Source organism: Schistocerca gregaria, chromosome 4 (genome assembly GCF_023897955.1).
Source record: "Schistocerca gregaria isolate iqSchGreg1 chromosome 4, iqSchGreg1.2, whole genome shotgun sequence".
In the NCBI taxonomy this organism is placed as follows: domain Eukaryota; kingdom Metazoa; phylum Arthropoda; class Insecta; order Orthoptera; family Acrididae; genus Schistocerca; species Schistocerca gregaria.
The window spans coordinates 96102951-96125808 of NC_064923.1; the positions used below are offsets into that span (position 1 = coordinate 96102951).

The 22858-nt window shown below is 43.5% G+C and overlaps 1 protein-coding gene across 1 annotated transcript in view; it reads right to left on the reverse strand.

Moving 5' to 3' along the window:
* LOC126267614 (SCY1-like protein 2) overlaps nt 1-22315 on the reverse strand; it is a 966784-nt gene extending 944469 nt beyond the window's left edge. The window contains exons 1-3 of the mRNA XM_049972914.1: nt 22271-22315; nt 21750-21902; nt 21588-21704 (exon numbers count right to left, since the gene is read on the reverse strand). Of these exons, the coding sequence (XP_049828871.1) occupies nt 21588-21704; nt 21750-21902; nt 22271-22315 (315 nt within the window). The remainder of the gene's footprint in view (nt 1-21587; nt 21705-21749; nt 21903-22270) is intronic.
* Between the last annotated feature and the right edge of the window lie 543 nt (nt 22316-22858).

The following is a 22858-nucleotide window of genomic DNA, read 5'->3' on the forward strand; positions in this document are numbered from 1 at the left end:
ACGGCAGTCGGATGGTCCCGATGGGCCGCTTGTGGCCTGAAGACGGAGTGCTTAAGGCATTACACGGGCAGCAGTGAGTACAATTTATTAAAGATGCACATATACTGATGAAGGTCACTTCCAATAACGTAGGTTAATTATTCAACTATAGGTGGACTCTTAGCAAAGACCTTACGCACTCATACCTGAATGTGAATCTTTCCAGAGGCAGACATCTCCCAGGAATGCTAGGCGCTCAATGTATGCAGGAAAACTTTTGGGTGGTTTCGAAGGTAGCAGATGAGGTACTGGCGAACTGTTGGTGAACCTTGCTTCGATGCCTCAGACGGTAGAACACTTGCCCGCGAAAGGCAGAGGTCCCACTTTCGAGCCCGAGTATCGGTCCGGCCACAGTTTTAATCTGCAGGGAAGTTTCGAATCAGTTCAGACTCCGCTGCAAAAGGAAAATTCATTTAGGAAGATATATTTGCAGTATCAGACATTTGGTACTGGACCACCACCCCAAACAGGATGTTACAAGGGAAACAGGAAACTTTCTTCCACTCAACACCTAATAAGAGATATAGAATACAAGTGAACTGCCGCATGAATCGGAAATCCTTCGTTGGATAATGATGCGATTTTTGACAGACTTAACAAGTTTCTCTCTTTTTACTTTGACTAGGAACCCACATTAACTGTGACGAAATAGGCACAATAAATAAAGTATTTAACGAGTACAGAAAATACATAAATGGAAGACGTAAAGCTGTGAGGTACAGGCAGAAGTAAAGCTGTGAGGTCGGGGCGTGAGTCGTGCTTTCGGTAGCTCAGATGGTAGAGCACTTGCCCACGAAAGGTAAAAGTCCCGAGTTCGAGTCTCGGTCCGGCACACAGTTTTAATCTGTCAGGAAGTTTCATATCAGCGCACACTCCGCTGCAGAGTGAAACTCTCATTCTGGAAACACCCCCAGGCTGTGGCTAAGCCATATCTCTGCAATATTCTTTCTTTCAGGAGCGCTAGTTCTGCAAGGTTTGCAGGAGAGCTTCTGTAAAGTCTGGAAGGTAGGAGACGAGATACTGGCAGAAGTAAAGGTGCGAGGACGGGGCGCGACTTGTGCTTGGGTAGCTCAGTTGTAGAGACTTGTCCGCGAAAGGCAAAGATCCCGAGTTCGAGTCACTGTCTGACACACACTTTTAATCTGCCAGGAAGTTTCATATCAGCGCACACTCCGCTGCAGAGTGAAAATATCATTCTGGACTCATTCTTACAATCCGCCAGTCAGTCGCGCTACTGAAGTTGCGATTGCGAAACTAAGACACAGCCACACTTTTCAATTTGATGCTCTAATTTCAAAATCAATTTCAGGGTTCTAGAAATAATAACCAAAACGTTGCAAATATGTGACACCTTTTACAAACAATGTACATAACATGCCAGAAGATTTTCAGGTGGAATGGATAGAGCTGCGGTATGACATCCAACAAAAAGAAAAAAATTTGATTATGTCTCTTCGTGGGACTTAGAGAAATCATACACAGAGAAAAAATATCCCTTGCTGCACAGTCACTCATTATATGTGTCATATTTGTTAGGAAGCACTTTTGTTTCTGAACAGTTGTCTTCAAGAATAAAGCAGAAGAAGAGTAAAAAATGGAACCTAACTCTGAGATGAACACGTTCAGTCAACTCTGAGAATTGCAACCAATTTAATCGAACCGGATACTGATGCATCAATTTCCCAACTTCAGAGTAAAATAACAAATTAATTCGATGATTTGAAGTTACTTATAAATAGAATTATTAATGAAATCTCATGTTGAATTAAGAACCATAAATTAATAAATTCTAAGTTACTTAAATGTGTTAAATATATACATTTTTCCTCAGTATTTACTCTTAGTGTTACTTATATTACATATTGCCCAAAAATACTTCTCTTGTTTCAGTGTGGCTAGGTAGGCTAAAAAATTGGACAAGGCAGATCTAAACTGAAAAACGGAAGGAAAGTATCAGATTACAATTTATGTGTGTGAGGAAACGTTGCGAGAGGTTGATTCAATAGTACACCGATAAAGTGCCTGTAGCTCGACTGTGAGGTACATGCTAAGTCGCATGGCATAGTTCACTAGGCAACCTGTGTGGGTTGGAGGATTTGAGGGAGGGGAGGAAGCGCGAGAGGGGGAGATTCAGCTGCCTAACCGGAAAGGATTTTCTTCTTTAGCAAAAATGGCATGTTTGCTTCATGAAGTATGAGAGCTGTGTGTGTAATGTGCAGGGTGGGCAAAAAATAACTGGATTGTCAAACATTTCATTCACCTTATGATAGACAACCCAACTTACATTATCTACTTTCGGCAGTACGGAGTGGCCGAGCGGTTGTAGGCGCTTCAGTCTGGAACCGCGCGACCACTACGTTCGCAGGTTCGGCATGTACCTGGTGGAACAGCTAGTGATGGTCGAGAATCTCCATTGTATACGGTCTCTATAAGGAAACTTCTAAAGAAACAGGATACTGAAAATAAAGGGAAAAAAATATCACTGTAGATAGAGAGATTTTGAATGAAACATTATTGGCTGTCAACAGACAATGCGTCAAGCCTTCAACGACTGTCACAGTAGTAGTAGGGTAGAGAAGCAAAAACAGAAATGCTGAACTCAGTTTAGAAAAGAACGTTCAGGACTAATTCCACAATTCTACAAAAATTAGTTCAAAATGGCTCTGAGCACTATGGGACTTAACTTCTGAGGTCATTAGCCCCTAGAACTTAGAACTACTTAAAGCTAACTAACCTAAGGACATCACACACATCCATGCCCGAGGCAGCATTCGAACCTGCAACCGTAGCGGTCGCGCGGTTCTAGACTGTAGCGCCTAGAACCGCTCGGGCACCCCGGCTGGTCAAAAATTACTGGTCTTGAGGAACAGGCTGAAATTTCCAAATCTGAACGAAGCTCCAAGGACCAGTGGACTTATTTATCAGGCTCTATAACGACTTTGGGGCAGAATTAGATCTTGTTCTAACGATAGTATACCGTAGATACCTCTAACAAGAAACCGTGTCCAATAGATGAAAAATTAACCAATGAGCTATCTCGAACAGAAGGACCACCTCCATGCCAACCACCACGACTTCTGAAACAGTAAATCATGTTAAACTCAACTAGCGCTTTTCTCATATGCTACCTGAAAGTCTTGATTCTAGACAGGCTGGCAGATGCAGTGTTTGCTGAATTCTGAAGAGCATTTAATTGAGTACGACAACTAAGCTTATTACTGGAAATACAGCCATATGGGGTATCAACAAAATTGGTTCCTGGACTGAAGATTTCTTAGCAGAGAGGGCTGAGCATGTTACCTTGGATCAAGTACCAGTCCCACGGAACTGTGTTGGCGCCCTGACTTTTCATGTTGTATATTAATGACCTTCCACACAATACTAACAGTAACCTCAGACAGTTTGCAGATGATGCATTTTATATAAAGAGCTAGTATCTGAAAGGAGCTACACAAGTATTCAGTCACTTTTTGATAAGGTTTGTAGAGATTCAGGTGTTGGCTTCTTGTTTTAAATGTTCAGAAATGTAAAACTGTACACATCAAATAAACTAAAAAAACGAGTATGCTATGAGTTCATTTCCAATTAGTCGAAAGTGGTGTTGGGCTGGCTCTGAGCACTGTGGGACTTAACATCTGAGGTCATCAGTCCCCTAGAACTTAGAACTACTTAAACCTAACTAACCTAAGGACATCACACACATCCATGCCCGAGGCAGGATTCGAACCTGCGACCGTAGCAGAAGCGCGATTCCGGACTGAAGCGCCTGGAACCGGTAGGCCACCGCGGCCGGCTCCTCTTATATTCAATGCTTACATCCAGGAAACTATATACCAAGTTCGAGAAACTACTGAGATGGGTATTAAAAGTAATGGGCAGAAGATAGATATGCTACGTTGTGCAGACGATATTGCTAAAGAAGATCTAGAGGAAGTCCTCAGAACAATGGAACAAATTCTATGCAATCAGTGTGGAATTAGAATAAACAAGAAAAAGACTAAAGCGATGGTATGCAGTACAGGAGCAGAATACGAACGGCCGGCACAAAAGTGGTGTCTACCAATCTGATAATGCCACTATGACTCTAGCACTCCAGGACATATTTTTATAATAGTCATTATAGACCGAAACCGGTAGCCTGATGACAAAACATTTGTGACCATAGAAGTAAAACAAAGGAAATTTATTGGAGGTAACAGTTTGTAGGGATATGAAATGAAATGACAATAGTCGTAGATAAAGCAGGTGGCAGTCTCTGGTTCATTAGGAGAATACACACTAAGGAAACGCAGTCAGTCCTGCAAAGGAGACTGCTTGCTTACACAGATTAGAGCATGCGCACAGACGTCGATGCAACCATTCTTCCCGCACTCCACATGTGAACAGAATAGGAAGAAGTAATAATAATACAGTGGGAAGTACTTCGTGCCATACACTGCACAATGATTTCCAGGGTGTGGGTGTAGATGTAAATGTAGATCAACAACGTCACGTACACTTACTTTACGTGGCACTGCATAGGAATTTGGTATTTACTACGGGACATTGGCGCCTGCTTTCTAGATCATGTACTTTGGGTGATCACCTTTCTATCCTCGCGGTGAACATTATTTACACCAACTGCAGTCATGCTGGTGACGATCGAGTCGAGCGCCAACTGCCCGGTCCGGCCTTTCGTTAAGCTGTCGCGTCGACTCACGGACAGTGCATCTGAACGTCATAGCATAGTTTAGCATGTTGGAAAGTCTTTCCGAAAGTGCACAGCAATATCTAGTATGTCAGATGCTCTGAACGTTGACCAATGAGATGGCAGAACGCCACCAACATCACGTGCATGTCTTTCGGTGCAGAGTCGTGACGCGCCGTCTGGTTTCCAGTTAACGCCCGTATGTATAAATACCATTTCTGAAAACCAGCACACTGGGGAGCCCTCGAAAACCCTCCGTTAATTGTACGATTCGTTGTAATAAAATGACACGAAACAACATATTACTGCTAAAAGAATTATTATTGCTTGTGGGTTAATGAGAGTAGTCCACTTGAAATCACCATCATGTTAAGGATTCATTATAAACGCATTGTCACTGGTAAAATTTGTTATGGTTAAATTTGAAATAGTAATATAACTACAATTGAAGCTTACAAGATACAGTAGCAATCTAGATACGTCGTATGATCCTTCGTGGTAGCGGTAGCGCACTGAATAGCGTCACAGTGACATATCGAAATTTTGAAGTGTTGATGTTTTTCATTCTACAACACAAAAAAATTCTTCTAATCTTCGCTTTCTTAATATGTTTTTTTTTTTTTTTAAAAAATATAAGTGTGTACTCCCGAGCGGGAATGAGCACCGGTCCACGGCACGAATCCGCCCCGCGGATTTGTGTCAAGGTTTGGTGAGCCGGCCAGTCTGTGGATGGTTTTTAGGCGGTTTTCCATCTGTCTCGGCAAATGCGGACTGGTTCCGCTTATTCCGCCTCAGCTACACTATGTCGGCGATTGCTGCGCAAACAATTTCTTCACGTACGCGTACACCACCATTACTCTACCACGCAAAACATAGGGGTTACACTCGTCTGGTGTGAGACGTTCCCTGGGGGTCCACCTGGGGCCGAACCGCACAATATGCCTGGGTTCGGTGTGGGGCGGCGGAGGGGTGAAGTGGACTGCGGTAGTCGTCGTGGGGTTGCGCACACTGAGGCTGCAATGGGGACGGAGCCTCTCCTTCGTTTCTAGGCCCCCGGATAACATAACATAACATAAGTACTACTGTCTTCGATGTTGTGAAAATGAAAGTGCGCTCTTTTTTAAGGGGTAATTTTGTTCGATTGGCTTAATCTGCACGACACTTTAACTACTTGCAGTAAGATATTTTGCCCTTTTTTTATTTCAACTTTTGTTATTCGCATGTTGTAGAGATTCTGCTGCTGAGTACGAACGGTGATCAAGGAATGACCTTAGTGTTCTACTAAAACGTGACAGTGATGAATAGTTTTTATCTTGTGTGGAGAACTATTCTAAATATGTATCGCACTATTTGTAATGGGACGTTTATAAGCCGATGTCCTTGCTGACTGGACACAATACGCCCCTTTTTGTTTTGTAATATTTTCTCGGAGTTTACAGAATTTTATTTATGTGTACTACAGACAGAACAACCTGACTACCATCTGGACAAGGGAGAAAAATACGTTTTAATAGAGCTAACATGGGAATTGTACGTCCGTTCATTTACAATCCAGATACAGTAAACAAATGCCGCTGGAGCGCGTTGCGATCACGTACACCACGTTGCGGCCCTCGTGCCGTGTGGACAAGGCACATCGTTTCAGCAAGACGATGAACTCGGCACGCCCAACGTTGGCGTTCGAACGTACGATCCTTGTGCCGGTGGCCTTAGCGTTCCAAGTTTCAGAGGCGACGGGAGAAGACAGCTGCTGGGCGGCGTTACGAGTGTAACCGGAGGAAGCGGAGTAAAGTGAGTGAGCCTCGGCAGGTGCGGACGGGCGCAGAGTAACCGCGATTTTTAATTAAGGCGAGTGCCGCCGCCGCCGCCGCCATTGCACGAACAATCATTTTAATGGCGGCGCTCAGGCGAGGGCGTCGGCCGGCTGCGGTTGGCTTTATTCGGCGCCTGAAAGGCCGCCACCCAGCAACACGCCACGCCGCCGCGCAGCGCGCCACTTACATCGACCGACCGACCCGGCGGTCTGACCGAAGCCCCGTGCCAGCTGTCACGCGGCTATTCAGAAACACCTCCAGGGTCTCAAAAGGCGACTGCCGGAAATTTATGTTGTTATTGTTGTGATATTCAGTCCTGAGACTGGTTTGATGCAGCTCTCTATGCTACTCTATCGTGTGCAAGCTTCTTCATGCCCCAGTACCTATTGCAGCCTACATCCTTCTGAATCTGCTTAGTGAATTCATCTCTTGGTCTCCCTCTACGATTTTTACCCTCCACGCTGCCCTCCAATACTAAATTGGTAATCCCTTGATGCCTCACAACATGTCCTACCAACCGGTCCCTTCTTCTTGTCAAGTTGTGCCACAAACTCCTCTTCTCCCCAATTCTATTCAATACCTTCTCATCTGTTATGTGATCTACCCATCTAATCTCTAGCATTCTTCTGTAGCACCACATTTCGAAAGCTTCTATTCTCTTCTTGTCTAAGCTATTTATCGTCCACGTTTCACTTCCGTACATGGCTACACTCCATGCAAATACTTTCAGAAACAACTTCCTGACATTTAAATCTATACCCATTGTTATCAAATTTTTGTTCTTCAGAAACGCTTTCCTTGTCATTGCCAGTCTACATTTGATATCCTCTCTACTTCGACCGTCATCAGTTATTTTGCTCCCCAAAGAGCAAAACTCCTTCACTACTTTAAGTGACTCATTCTCTAATGTAATTCCCTCAGCATCACCCGACTTAATTCAAATGGTTCAAATGGCTCTGAGCACTATGCGACTTAACTTCTGAGGTCATCAGTCGCCTAGAACTTAGAACTACTTAAACCTAACCAACCTAAGGACACCACACACATCCACGCCCGAGGCAGGATTCGAACCTGCGACCGCAGCAGTCCCGCGGTTCCGGACTGAGCGCCTGAACCGCTAGACCACCGCGGCCGGCCGACTTAATTCGACTACATTCCAAGTCCTTTGCTGTCTCTGACAGAATTACAATGTCATCGGCGAACCTCAAAGTTTTGATTTCTTCTCCATGGATTTTAATACCTACTCCGAACTTTTCTTTTGTTTCCTTTATTGCTTGCTCAATATACAGATTGAATAACATCGGGGATAGGCTACAACCCTGTCTCGCTCCCTTCCCAACCACTGCTTCCTTTTCATACCCCTCGGCTCTTATAACTGCCATCTGCTTTCTGTACAAATGGTAAATAGGCTTTCGCTCCCTGTATTTAACCCCTGTCATATTCAGAATTTGAAAGAGAGTATTCCAATCAACATTGTCAAAAGCTTTCTCGAAGTCTACAAACGCTAGAAACGTAGGTTTGCCTTTCGTTAATCTTTCTTCTAAGTTAAGTCGTAGAGTCAGAATTGCCTCACGTGTTCCAATATTTCTACGGAATGCAAACTGATCTTCCTCGAGGTCGGCTTCTATCAGTTTTTCCATTCGTCTGTAAAGAATTCGCGTTAGTATTTTGCAGCTGTGACCTATTAAACTGATAGTTCGGTAATTTTCACATCTGTCAACACCTGCTTTCCTTGGGATTGGAAATATTATATTCTTCTTGAAGTATTTGGCCTGTCTCACCAGACGGTAGAGTTCTGTCAGGACTGGCTCTCCCAAGGCCATCAGTAATTCTAATGGAATGTTGTCTACTCCAGGGGGCCTTGTTTCGACTCAGGTCAGCACAAAGAAAACAGTAAGAAAACAGTCACATATGAGTGGACAGAGCATTTATCCAAGTTTCTTTGGTAATGAAAATAGTCTGTTTTGCGAAATTATTTAATGTCAATTGTGCGCTTCATCCTTTCGAGGCATCATAAAACTGAATAACAGTAGCTGTATATGCAACCCATGCGTCGTAGCGAGGCTGACTAAATATCTTCTTCTTCCTTCTATTTTTTTTTAGTGTTCAACCCTGAGGTTGGTTTGCAGAAGAGTGTCATTCCTCCCTCCTGTCTGCCTTCCTCTTCATTTTCACGTGTGTGTCACATGCAACGAAATTCATGATCTGTTGCATGTGTGATATCCTTGGTCACCCCTGCCGATTTCTTCCCTCAATAGCTCCTTCTGCTATTGTTCCAATGATGTTGTTGTGTCACAGGATGTGCCCTACAAGTTTGCCTCTTCTTTTTGGATGAGCCTCCACAGAGGTCTGGTTTCCTGTACTCTTCTAAGCACCTATTCATTTGTTACTTTATCTCTCCAGCTGATCTTCATCATCCTTCTATAGTGTAACATCTTCAGGGCCTCTAGCCGTCTTCTCTTTCAATTGTCCAAGTTTCACATTCTTATAGGGCCACAATCCAAACGAAACCTTTCATGATACGTTTCCTTATTTTCAGACTGGTTTTGCTGCTGATGAATAAGTTCATCATCCGATTAAATGCAATTTCAGCTTTTTGTATTCTGCTCGCAATTTCTTTCCGCCTTCTACCATCCCTTGTGATTTTGCTTCCCCTCTCGCACTTCCAGCTCCTCTCTTCCAATTTTCATTCTCAGAGGTTCGTATTCTGCTCCTGTACTGCATACCATCGCTTTAGTCTTTTTCTTATTTATTCTAATTCCATACTGATTGCATTGAATTTTTTCCATTCTTCTGCGGACTTCCTCTAGATCTTCTTTTGTCTCCGTGACTTTAGCAATATCGTCTACATAACGTAGCATACCCATCTTCTGCCCATTAATTTTGATTCCCACATCAGTGGTTTATCGAACTTGGCCTACAGCTTCCTGGATGTAAGCATTGAATATAAGAGGAGCCGGCCACGGTGGCCGAGCGGTTCTAGGAGCTTCTGTCTGGAACCGCACGACTGCTACGGTCACAGATTCGAATCCTCCTCAGGCATGGATTTGTGTGATGTCCTTAGGTTAGTTAGGTTTAAGTAGTTCTAAATTCTAGGGGACTGATGACCTTAGATGTTAAGTCCCATAGTGCTTAGAGCCCATTTGAATATAAGAAGCCGGCTAGTGTGGCCGAGCGGTTCTAGGCGCTTCAGTCTGGAACCGCGCGACCTCTACGGTCGCAGGTTCGAATCCTGCCTCGGGTATGGATGTGTGCGTTGTCCTTAGGCTAGTTAGGTTTAAGTAGTCCTAAGTTCTAGGGGACTTATGACCTCAGATGGGGCGGTGTGAATGGATTAACAAGATTTCAGATGTGAAGAAACAGCACGATGGTTGCGTTAAAAAATAAACTGTTGCTTTTGCTTCCGATCGGCATTCTTCAGCTGATGAACTTCTGAAACTGATGAACTGAAATCCAAATGACGAGTTCGGTCTTTGCGGTGGGCGAAGATGTGTGAGGGGAAATGCTGATGCAGTCGTCACTCGGTGCCAGCAACTGAAACTGCAACATTTAGCTTTACCACTCTGTTTTGACACTACAAGTGCTAGGGTGCTGCGGTTAGAAGAAATGATAAAACAGGGAAATCAACATGAAGTGTTCCAGACAAATCTGATATGTGACGAAACCGAACGACCGACACATCGGACCCTTTATATGGTGCCACTTACCTGCAGTTACAATTGTTATTGCCAAGCATTAACGAGCATCGTTTTCCTTTCAATTCTGTGGTGTAACTGGGATGTGATAGAAGAAGAAACAGGAGTCGATTTAGAAGAGATAGGGGATCCAGTATTAGAATCGGAATTTAAAAGAGCTTTGGAGGACTTACGGTCAAATAAGGCAGGAGGGATAGATAACATTCCATCAGAATTTCTAAAATCATTAAGGGAAGTGGCAACAAAACTATTCACGTTGGTGTGTAGAATATATGAGTCTGGCGACATATCATCTGACTTTCGGAAAAGCATCATCCACACAATTCCGAAGACGGCAAGAGCTGACAAGTGCGAGAATTATCGCACAATCAGCTTAACAGCTCATGCATCGGAGCTGCTTACAAGAATAATATACAGAAGAATGGAAAAGAAAATTGAGAATGCGCTAGGTGACGATCAGTTTGGCTTTAGGAAAAGTAAAGGCACGAGAGAGGCAATTCTGACGTTCCGGCTAATAATGGAAGCAAGGCTGAAGAAAAATCAAGACACGTTCATAGGATTTGTCGATCTGGAAAAAGCGTTCGACAGTATATAATGGTGCAAGCTGTTCGAGATTCTGAAAAACGTAGGGGTAAGCTATAGGGAGAGACGGGTCATATACAATATGTACAACAACCAAGAGGGAATAATAAGAGTGGACGATCAAGAACGGCGTGCTCGTATTAAGAAGGGTGTAAAACAAGGCTGTAGCCTTTCGCCCCTACTCTTCAATCTGTACATCGAAGAAGCAATGGTGGAAATAAAAGAAAGATTCAGGAATGGAATTAAAATACAAGGTGAAAGGATATCAATTATACGATGATGACATTGCTATCCTGAGTGACAGTGAAGAAGAATTAAATGATCTGCTGACCGGAATGAACAGTCTAATGAGTACACAGTATGGTTTGAGAGTAAATCGGAAAAAGACGAAGGTAATGAGAAGTAGTAGAAATGAGAACAGCGAGAAACTTAACATCAGGATTGATGGTCACGAAGTCAATGAAGTTAAGGAATTCTACTACCTAGGCAGTAAAATAACCAATGACGGACGGAGCAAGGAAGACATTAAAAGCAGACTCGCTATGGCAAAAAAGGCATTTCTGGCCAAGAGAAGTGTACTAATATCAAATACCGGCCTTAATTTGAGGTAGAAATTTCTGAGGATGTACGTCTGGAGTACAGCATTGTATGGTAGTAAAACATGGACTGTGGGAAAACCGGAACAGAAGAGAATCGAAGCATTTGAGATGTGGTGCTATAGACGAATGTTGAAAATTAGGTGGACTGATAAGGTAAGGAATGAGGAGGTTCTACGCAGAATAGGAGAGGAAAGGAATATGTGGAAAACACTGTTAAGGAGAAGGGACAGGATGATAGGACATCTGCTAAGACATGAGGGAATGACTTCCATGGTACTAGAGGGAGCTGTAGAGGGCAAAAACTGTAGAGGAAGATAGAGATTGGAATACGCCAAGCAAATAATTGAGGACATAGGTTGCAAGTGCTAATCTGAGCTGAAGAGGTTAGCACAGGAAAGGAATTCGTGGCGGGCCGCATCAAACCAGTCAGTAGACCGATGACAAAAAAAAAATAGTGGTATAAGCAGGCTGCTAACTTGTTGATGTTCAGAATATCTGATAATAAATGTATACTTAAATATACACCTCTAAAACTGGCAGTATATTCACAATGTGCAGCCGATATTTTCTTCGACCAGTACATCGATGTTTTTTCCTTTTTCGATATACGGAGGACCGATAATAATTTTTCTTTAAATATCGATTTCTGGGATTCCTGATTTTTTAAAACATCGAAAGTGCTAATACAGCCATATGACGTGGAAGAAGGCCGTAACAGTAAGTAGCGTTTTTTTCCCATTTCATTTGGCTATATGACGAATGGGTTACATATCCGGCTACTTCTGTTCAATCTGATGATGCCCCAAAAGGGTGAAACAAGTCATTGACATTAAATAATTTCGCAACCGAAATATTTTCCGAAGTAATTCGAAAATGGTTGCTATACCACCCAGCCACAATGGAATCGAACAATTTTTCTCCAACCTCAACTCGTACAAGGGCCAAAGAAAAAATAATGCCTCCAGTTTTTGGTTGGTAATGTAGTTATCACGAATGCGGCACGCTTCCACAAGGATTCTTGTGAATCGCAATATAACAATAGTGTCACATGAGTACATCGATACATGGCAACAGTGTGATAAGTTTAATAATGGCCGACATTGACGTATGTATAATAAACCGTTATTAATTGAATTGCAGAAGGCTAAATGCCTAGTCGCATTCATGAAAAGCCGAAGAAGTTGTGTAGTGAAGTTACGATGGAGGTCACTATCATAAGACGAAGGCCCAGAACACGGACAGGTCGTGGCACAAGTTTCATAGCACGTGACACTGCAGTGCACCACGGAGCACTAGCTGCCGTTTACGGCTGGGAGCGGGCTACTGTTTCAGATGAGTTTAATAATTCTTGACAGTATGTTGAAATGCAATCAACTTCTCAACTGCACACGGCAAAATTACGGCCTTTAGTGCGTACCTTTTCAATTTAAATGTTGGTGTCCTATGGGCGTTACAACGAGCCGAGCATTTGCGAAGTGTGGAGGACAAGCCCAAGACTGTGACGTCACAAGTTCGTTGCAGGGCACATATATCTTGTTGGCCCTGTGTTGGACGAAGGGTTCTTCGGTGCAGAGAAGCTGAAGCGCAACCCCGGTTCACTGATCGGCCGCTCGTCGATTGCACTGACATTACAAAACACACAGTGTCGACCAGATATCCGTCACGACCGCCGAGTAACAACGGGTGAAACGAGTCGCTAGTTAACCACATCGGCAGCATACTGAGGAGGCATTCGTCTTCATGGACGACAATTCGCGCCCCCATCTTGTGAATGACTTCCCTGAGGATAACGACATCGCTCGTCTAGTGTGGACAGCATGTTCTCCAGACATGAACCCCATCGAACACGCCTGGGGTAGTTTGAAAAGGGCTGTTTATGGACGACGTGACCAGCAGCCACTCTGAGGGATTTACGCCGAACCGACATTGAGGATTGGGATAATCTCGACCAACAATGCCTTCCTGAAATTGTGGATAGTGTGCCACTACGAATACAGGTATGCCTCAATGCAAGAGGACGTGCTACAGCGTATTAGAATGTATCTGAGTGTACAGCAGTCTGTATGGTGGTACAACATGTAGTGTGTGGTTTTTATGAGCAATAAAAAGGACAGAATGATGTTTACGTTGATCCCTCTTCCAATTACCTGTACAGATTTTATTTGATGTGTATATTGCAAAAGTGGATGTATCTATGTATGTTCCACATCTCCTCCTAAACAACTGGACTGATTTCATCTAAGTTTGGCACACATATCATTTACTGTCTGGAGGGGAGCACTGTGGGGATACGAACCAGTCCCGTCTCAGGGGTTGGTATGCGAGTAAAAAAATATTGTAGCTCACGACAAGTAAATATCCAGACTATACACTCTAAGAGAAATAAACCGACGCAACACAAATGAATCAGCAAAATGGGATGGAAATCGGTAGACGTCATGCTCGTATGCTGAAGAACAAATGATTACAGTTTTATAAAAAGTTGGATGATTTGTTCAAGAGAAAGTGCTTCACAAATTTAGCAAGTCATTAACGATTTGGTCCATCTTTGGCACTTATGCAAGCAGTTATTCAGCTTGTCATTGGTTGACACGTGATTTGGAGCTCGTCTGATAAATATCGTGCGAAATTCTATAGCACTGGCGCGTTAGATCTTCAAAATCCCGAGCCAGTTGGAGGGCCCTGCCCTAATGTTCCAAACGTTCTCAATTGTGGAGAGATCCGCAAGGTTGGGTTTGTGAACCACGAAGACAATCATTTGAAACTCTCGTCGTGTGTGGGCGGGCATTACCTTGCTCACATGGAAGCCCAAGGTTGCATGCCGTGAAGGGGTGGGATATGATCGATGTACAGCTGTGTTGTGAGGGTGGCGCGGATGACAAAACAAAGTAGTCCTGCTACGAAAACAGATGTCGCCCCAGGCCATCGGACCAGGTTGTTGGCCAGCCGGTGTGGCCGAGAGGTTCTAGGCGCTTCAGTCTGGAACCGTGGCACCGCTACGGTCCTGCCTCGGGCATGGATGTGTGTGATGTCCTTAGATTAGTTAGGTTTAAGTAGTTCTAAGTTCTAGGGGACTGATGACCTTAGATGTTAAGTCCCATAGTGCTCAGAGCCACTTGAACCGTTTGAACCAGGTTGTTGGGTCATATGGCGACTGTCCATAGTTTCTCCAGACACGTCTTCGCTCGCTATTCGAAGTGGGACTCACTGCTGAAAATAGCTCTACTCTAGTCAAGACGTGTCTGGAGAAGCCCTAGAAAGCGGTGCGATACCAACCGGACTGCTATGAACTCCGTGTGTTGAGGAACGGTCCATCTGAGAACAGCATTGATTCTGTCGCAGTTTTCATCTAACATGGCGAAGGGAATTAATATTGTAAGGCAAGTGGCAACACAATTCTTTATTTATTGGCGAATGTACGTAAAATAATCTTATTTTTGACACAGTCACGAGTTAGTATTCGTTGTAGGTTTGTAGGAAATTGACGAAGAGAATACTGCCGATGTTGCCTACAAGTACCCCTATAAGTTTTCGACAGTACACCAGGACAGTAAATGTAAATGAGGATCATGGCTATATTTTTGGCCGCAGAAAAAGTGTTTTCCAGCGAAGTGGAAAATGAATTGGAATAGTATGTTCTGACATTTGAAGCGATGGTGGTGGTTTATGTGTGGCACACGTAAGAAAATTTGCTTTCCGCATTTTAGAAAGCAACAGAGTGCACCATAATTTCAGTGCAGAAGATCCATGGCAGGCAAAAACCGTTCTGATGGTATCCAACCAAGAAATATCACCGAATTAGAGAGAAATGATAAAAGTTAAAAGCAAAACTTGAAGATCTGACCAAGGAGCCTGTGAGCTGACCAGTAGCTTATGTCAGAAACAAAATTAACCGAAGCAACGAAAGATAAATCTATACAACTTTACCTATGAAAGGGAGTATCTTGGAGACTGTGGAAAAGCCACTGCAGAAACTCATTCAAAAAACTTAGAATTGTGAGAGGAAGATGAAATTGAAAAGAAAAGCCAGGTACATGAAATGCAAAACGTTGCTTCACGAAAAGTCTGCGTGGTTCGGGAAAGAAGATAAAATGCTAAAATGTAATGCGTGCAGACAGAAGTGAACCAAATGTGGAACATTTCCCTAAGGTTTGAGTATCACATATCTTTTGGTCAGGGAGACAGATTGTAAAGCTGGTACAATTTATGCACTCACTGATTCAAAATAAGAAAACAAGATTCCTAATTTGTGCCATTTGCAGGACTCTATAAAATTACATGTAGTGTGATCATTTTTCTCATAACTTCCATTCTGTATATCACATGCCAAGAACGACATCGTTTGAGGATGACATTGATTGAATAGTTTTGTAGCTTAAATTTAGGCTATACTAAATAAAAACTCAAAAGTTCTACCATTTAGCCAACATTCCCCCCTAAGTTGCCCAATGCACACAATGCAGAGACGTATTTCTGTCACTAAAATAGCAATGAGGCACGATACAACCAGTCAACTAATGCGAACAGCTGATTCTAAAAATTTCTGTGAGTATTGAATGAAAAAGGTCGTAGGAATGAGTTGACTCCTGTTCATTGTCAGTATACTGAGAAATTTTGTCAGTTTATATAGTAGACGCTTATAAAACATTCGTATGTGCCTCAGGATTTGGTTGAAGCGTGTGGTACCCATACCAGAAATGACATATTCAGAGAAATGCAGCACAAAGGGCGACATGTTTGTTTCACCTATAGGGTAGCATCACGGTGCTGGAAGAACATGTACATTTCTACTTAATCTTTTTCTAAAAAACTGTTCCAACAGCCACAAAAATCTGTTGCTTATCACCGTTATTAAGAACAGATAACGTTTTCTCTGTTCTAGTATGATCCAGTTTGTACATTCTTCTATAAAATTGTATTAAATGGCTGCTACAAAAGATAATGTGTGAAGGATCTCATTTTCTTCTCTGCCATGAAATAAAAAAAAGCAGCAACTATTTCATATCACTTACGATGTAGTACCGGCATCTAATATCTGGAGTTGTCTGTAGAAGGTATTACGTAACGTGACTGTCGGATTTGAAATATGGAGTCGGCCTTCACTTTCCTCCGGTTTCTCTTGTCCATTACAACAATAACGATCGCGGAATCCGAAACAACAATATGAAACACAATGGTCCTTTTTCACGGAGGAAATGTAAGCACAAGGTCAAGGTGTATCGGATCCTCTCTCGGATTTGTAATGGTGTACGGACTTTCTGTATGACAGTTATTTTCCTTTCTTTTTTTCTCTATGTTAACGTGCCAGTCTTAAGTCTTTATCATCTGCTGTTTTCTTTCGTATGGTATTCCTCTTTTTTGTATCAACGTTTCCATATCATTTCTGCCATGGACCCCTTTTAGTTTTGAAATTATTCCTGTGGAAACGTTTCTTTCCGCTGCTTCTTCTTCTCTTAATAGTTTAATGTTGATCTCTTTTCCCAGAGATACTTGAAGATCTGTTTCAGCAACTTATTGTCATTCAGATTCTATAAGCGTCCAAAAACATAACCCTTTTCCATAGCGTGTTTTTTATGTTTCCTTGTATTTCACAATTAGGTCTCGTGTATAGGTTGCTGTGCTCAGATAATCCTCCAAATATTTTTAACTAGTGTCCTTGACGTATGAGCTAAAGCATGACTCATGACGAGCAAAAGTAAAGGCTGTCTTGAAAAATTTATAATCCACTGAGGTTCCTTAATATGTGTATAACTAACAACTTTTATAAAGTGGCAAAACAACTTATTCCAAGTTTCTATTTTGTAGAGAATAATTATGGGTATTAGGCTGCGTCATTCTGAAACGCTAGAAACAACTAAAACAGGGCAGCAGTTAGTTGCCCTGAAGAGGACCACTAAAAATACAGCCGAAACGTCGATACTTTTGTTGTTCTTAGTGTTCCATAATGACGAAGCCTCATACTCAAATGATTTCATTCGAGCTGGCACTGGCCGTGAAAGCGTGCGAACTTGTGTCTGTTGTTAAGCTGTTATGTTTATAAGAAAGTTGCGCTCTGTGTAATCGTGGAATGTTCGTGCTTGACAGATGAAGGACGAATGTCTGTTGCAAACTTAAGTTCGCGAAAAATTTACAGATTTAAGCGTATGTTTGAATGTGTACGTTACCAAGATAGAACTGGAGGCTTGAAACCCAAACATACACTACAAGTGTGAATGAAGAAGAAGTGAAAGTCACAGAACGACAGAGTAGAGCCGTTAAGATCTTACTATGTTAGATACTCCGGATTTCGTTGCATACAGACTTAAATGTTTATCAACAGTGACATATTTTGCGACCGTTAGTGATTCCGCAAACCCTCATCTCTACGAGATATATAAATTTTACAATTACGTGCTAATTCTATAGCAACGCGGAAAAATTTGTGGCTGGTACCTCAACCAGAACAGCTACATCGAACGGGTTGACAGCAAGGTTTCACCGTCATGTTAACGAGGCCTGCGAATACACCAGACCCTTGCTCCATTAACTCAGTCTACCAACATTGTAGTTATGTGGTAAGAAGCATTAACATCTAAAAATGTATTTGCTGCTGCTTACATACTCTTTACAAATATTATTGAAAGCCTTTGGAAAAGGTCTTCACTGAATGTAACCAAACTCTGTCAGTTAATGAGGCAGGAGTTATTTAACAATGACGTTTCGTCCACATGATGTTCCAGGGCATCACACTCGTTGAGAAAATTCGGGGAAATGAAAACGCACCGTTTGGATCTAATCCAGGAACGGCTAAATGTAGAGAGCTTATTTTTCCTTTAAGTGACAAAATGTTTTATTCCTAGTAACAATGAAATATGTGCCACTGTTCTCTGGGAATTGAAATCAATAAAACTGCTCAATTTATGATTTATTTCTAAGTTCACCATGACTTATGGCGTCATAAATATTCATACCAATATATCTGAAGCCAAAACCTATGCTGAAAAATTTGGAAAAAATATGGAGGAAATTATCATTGTCAATTACTGTTAGTAAACATATGCCATGAGGAGGGAGACATTTCCGAAAGGACTGAGGTTCGTACCCAACTTTAGACCATGCATGTAAATCCATATTTGCATCCACTTCAACTGAGACTTAGTTTCACAACTTTCGTGAAATGCGTCTTAAACCACAGGTAACCAATCTATCCTCCCTCCAAATCTGTTGTTAGACGTTCAACTACTGTTCTACTTAACACTGTAGAAATGGTTGAAACGGTAGAAACAGTAGTTACAGCATATGCATCAGAGTCTCCTCTAAATTCTGAATCTTCGCGTGCTTTCCTGTAACCTCTTCTTAGTAGTCCATTTCACGATCAGCTGGAACTTGATGTGTAGTGGAACTATACCACTGCCATTTAGTCAGTTTTGTAGATCTAAAATAAATATTCCGATTGTCAGTAGAGATCCTTCTAACTGTAAAAAATGTAAGAAATATACCTATAACTTTCACGCGTTGGCATAAAGTATTTTCCTCATGCTGCGTATTTCCAATAATCGATCTACATGTGCACTGTTAGCGGAAATAATTTACATTATCGCAACAGCCAACATTTTGGAGATAATTTATGAATCAATATTACCTGAAATGCATGTTTTTCATTGGAAGAGGCACTTCACAACGTCTAATCGGTGAAACTATATACCATTATTTACTTCTTGGCTGATATCTCAAATCCACGGACATATAAACAAAAAAATGGGACAGATTATTGTGTATATATCGATACATATCCAATCGATCCTTTGTAATAATAAATAAAGTCAAGAGAAAAGTTACCATACGTTATCTAGCGTGAGCAGGCAAAACTATTTTTCGTGTCAAAACTGCTACGTTCTTATTATGTAAAGTATTTACATTCATAATTTCATTGTGTAAACGTTTGGTTTTTGGGATAGAGTCATAAAAGAAGCTATTGAAATAAAAACCTCTGAAAACACCATCAACAAGGACGGCGGTTTGCAGCTCAGCACAGCCTGGGACCCGGCCTTCGCGAGGTTGAAATGTGCGCAACGGACGCGGGATGAAAACTTTACCATATATGGCGAGGAAGAGAGCACCAGTGACGTCACAGCCAGCAGTGCCGCGATATAACGACGCGGCCACGGCGACACAGCAGTCAGTCTTAGCACTTGACAAAGACCGGGGAGAGCTCGGTCGAAAGCTCGTGGGATTTTAACCACCTGAGGTGGCTGGCAGCCCGAGAACATTTTATTAATTCATATCGCCGAGGAACTATGCATTCATACATAAAATTATTTTATTTCTTAGATCCGTCAGTGCTTGGGCATGGATTGTCGAAATTTGCTATTACTAGACAAGGGAGATGCGCTATATGAGCAATAAGAACGGAGGAGGAGAGGAGATAATACTAATGGTTAGCAGAAAGTAGCAGCTGAACCAGAGAGCATTAATATTGAAAGCGGATTTTTCAGTTTTACGCAGAAAAATTATGGGTTCAAGGTATTTTTATAAAGGAATCATAGGGGTTTAGTTGTAGAACAACATAAATGGACTGTAGACTTGAAATATTGTACGTAACCAGAAAGAGAGCTGTAATCAAAAATGTGAAAATGGTAACCTTGATTATATTATTTACTTGCACGTGCAACTATTAAAAAGGTACCCATATTAAATTTGGGCTGATACAGACGCGTTTTGCCCGCGCTCTATTTGCGAGTGGAACAGGAGGGGAAAAGACAAGTAGTAGTACAGGGTAACCTCTGCCACCCACCGTGAGGTGTCCTGCGGAGTATCTGTGTAAATCTGGGTATAGATATATTTCTAGTTAGTAATAAATTTTAAATGATACTCTTAAATTTTTGATTTACTACCGATGCACATTGTTATTAATATATCAAGTAAACTGAAATTGCACACTTTTTTATTACATTTGGAAAGTATGAAACAATTTTGTGCTCAGGTTTTTGTCTGATGAATCAACGTTAGCATGATATACAGTGCCATTAAATCGTACGTCTCTATGACGCCGTACAGACAGGGTATGTGTGGTGTGCGTACTGTAAGACCTTCGGTACACACACCATCAGATTATTTGACCCGTCACTCTAACGAAGTAGGCGAGTGTGAGCAATATGTCTCGTGGTCATATCGTGGAGTGTTTATCTTCTGCCGTTAGGTCACACGATAGCAATGCCACTTGCACGCTTAGAGTAGCAGATTGACGGTGAGCAACTTTAAACAAACCTTGATTAATTTTCGCACACATTTATTAAAATAATAACAAGCATAAAAATTACTTAACTTGATTCTGGATGCTGTTTACAATTGACAATCTGAAGTTCCTTTGGTGTAGGAACGTTAATCTTGTACTCACATATCTCTGATACTTGACAAAGTGTTTATTCATTTATCCTCATGGCTATGTACAGTAATATGGTAACCTTATTAGGCGCAGACTGAATTTTGACTATAGACTGGTACAGACAAATGTAGAACTCGTACAGACTGGTACAGACTAATGCAGATTGGTACAGACTGGTGCAGACAAATGCCGACTGGTACAGACTGGTGGAGACAAATGTAGACTGACTAATCGGAGGTCTGTACAATTGTTATAATACCTAGCGCGTTCATGTATCACTGCACGTGTGTGATCTGCGAGGAGAAAGCAGCAATCTCCTTGGCTGCGTTACATACTAATACGCGGATCGGCGGAAGCAGAATTTGGTCCGTCTCTACGGCAGCGCCATCTAGTAGTGCGGAGACAGACGAGCGGTGCGCCTGCGCTGTCGTGCTTAGCGGGGCGCGCTCTAGTGGGAAAGTTTGTACGCGATGACTACGTGGAACTATGTACACAACAGTATGAAAAAGTAGGATCAGAATGCATAATTGCAATCGGACGTTTGAAGCAGATTCTACTCCAACCGTCATTTGTTACATCGCACGCCCAAACGGGGAAAGTGTTGAATTTGTGTTTACGTCTGACTGGGAGAGGCTAGAGGTGAAAAAAACTGCGAAAGAATGTCGCCAGTTTATCGTAACAGTGCTTTCTCTGGCCGTCACGGACAGGCGCGCAACGTAACAGCTAGAACTGTTACGGATTAATAACGTTTTGGGAAGAGACGTGGAAAACTCGACGACGATAGGAGAGGCAGGCTGCGGCACTGACCTTGCCGTCGCTCTTGCGGTAGCCGTCGTGGATGCGCCAGACGAGCTCGGGGCCGGCGCTGGCCACCTGCTTGCCGATCTCGAAGTACTGCGCGATGGGGTTGGCCTCGAGCAGCGACTGGGCGCGCGCGCTGCCCGCGCCGCCGTCGCCGCCGCCTCCGGCGCCGCCGCCGCCGTGCTTGAACTTGGAGAACATGGTGGTGGCCGGCATGGAGACGCGCCGCTTGGAGGAGGCGGAGGGCGCGGGGGCCGCGGCGCTGGCGGGGGCGGAGGGCGCCTGGGGGGCGGAGGGCCGGGCGAGCGCGGCCGCCACCTGCTGCAGCGTGTGGCGCGACGCCGTCACCACCGCGTGGCTCAGCCGCCGCCCCCCGCCGCCCCCACCGCCCCCGCCGCCCCCCTGGCCGACGGTCTCGCCTAGCGCAGACAGCGGGCCCGCGAGCTCTCACATGGGCCGCACCGGACCCGCGCCGCCCCCGTGCCGGGCGGCTGGCAGCTGTTCCGCTCGGTGCTGCTGCGGCTGCGGTAGCGGGTGCGGGTGTTCCCGGGGGCGGTGGCGATCACGGTCGCGATCACGGTGACGGTGGGACCGCGCGGTCGATCACCGCAGGCGGCTGCCCGGCTGTGCCCTGCACGGACGCTGCATCCTCTGCCGTGTGGCGCCCGCCGCTAGCCGCTCATGGCGACCTCCTGTCGCAGCCTCTGCAACACGCGCAGACGGGACACTTCCATTAGACGCTGCGTCACACTGTTTCTGTCGACAAAGCCATCTACTTCTACATCTACAACTACATTTATACTCCGAAAGCCACCCAGCGGTGAGTGGCGGAGGGCACTTTACGTGCCACTGTCATTACCTCCCTTTTCTGTTCTACTCGCGTATGGTGCGCGGGAAGAACGACTGCCGGAAAGCCTCCGTGCTTGCACTAATCTCTCTAATTTTGCATTTGTGATCTCCTCGGGAGGTGTAAGTAGGGGGAAGCAGTATATTGGATACCTCATTCAGAAACGAACCCTCTCGAAACCTGGACAGAAAGCTACGCCGCGATGCAGAACGCCTCTCTTACAGAGTCTGCCACTTGAGTTTGCTAAACATCTCCTTAACGCTATCCAGCTTACCAAATAACCCTGTGCCGCTCTTCTTTGGATCTTCTCTATTTCCTCTGTCAACCTGACCTGGTACGGATACCACACTGATGAGCAATACTCTTATATAGGTCGAAAGAGTGTTTTGTAAGCCATCTCTTTTGTTGATGCACTACATTTTCTAAGGAC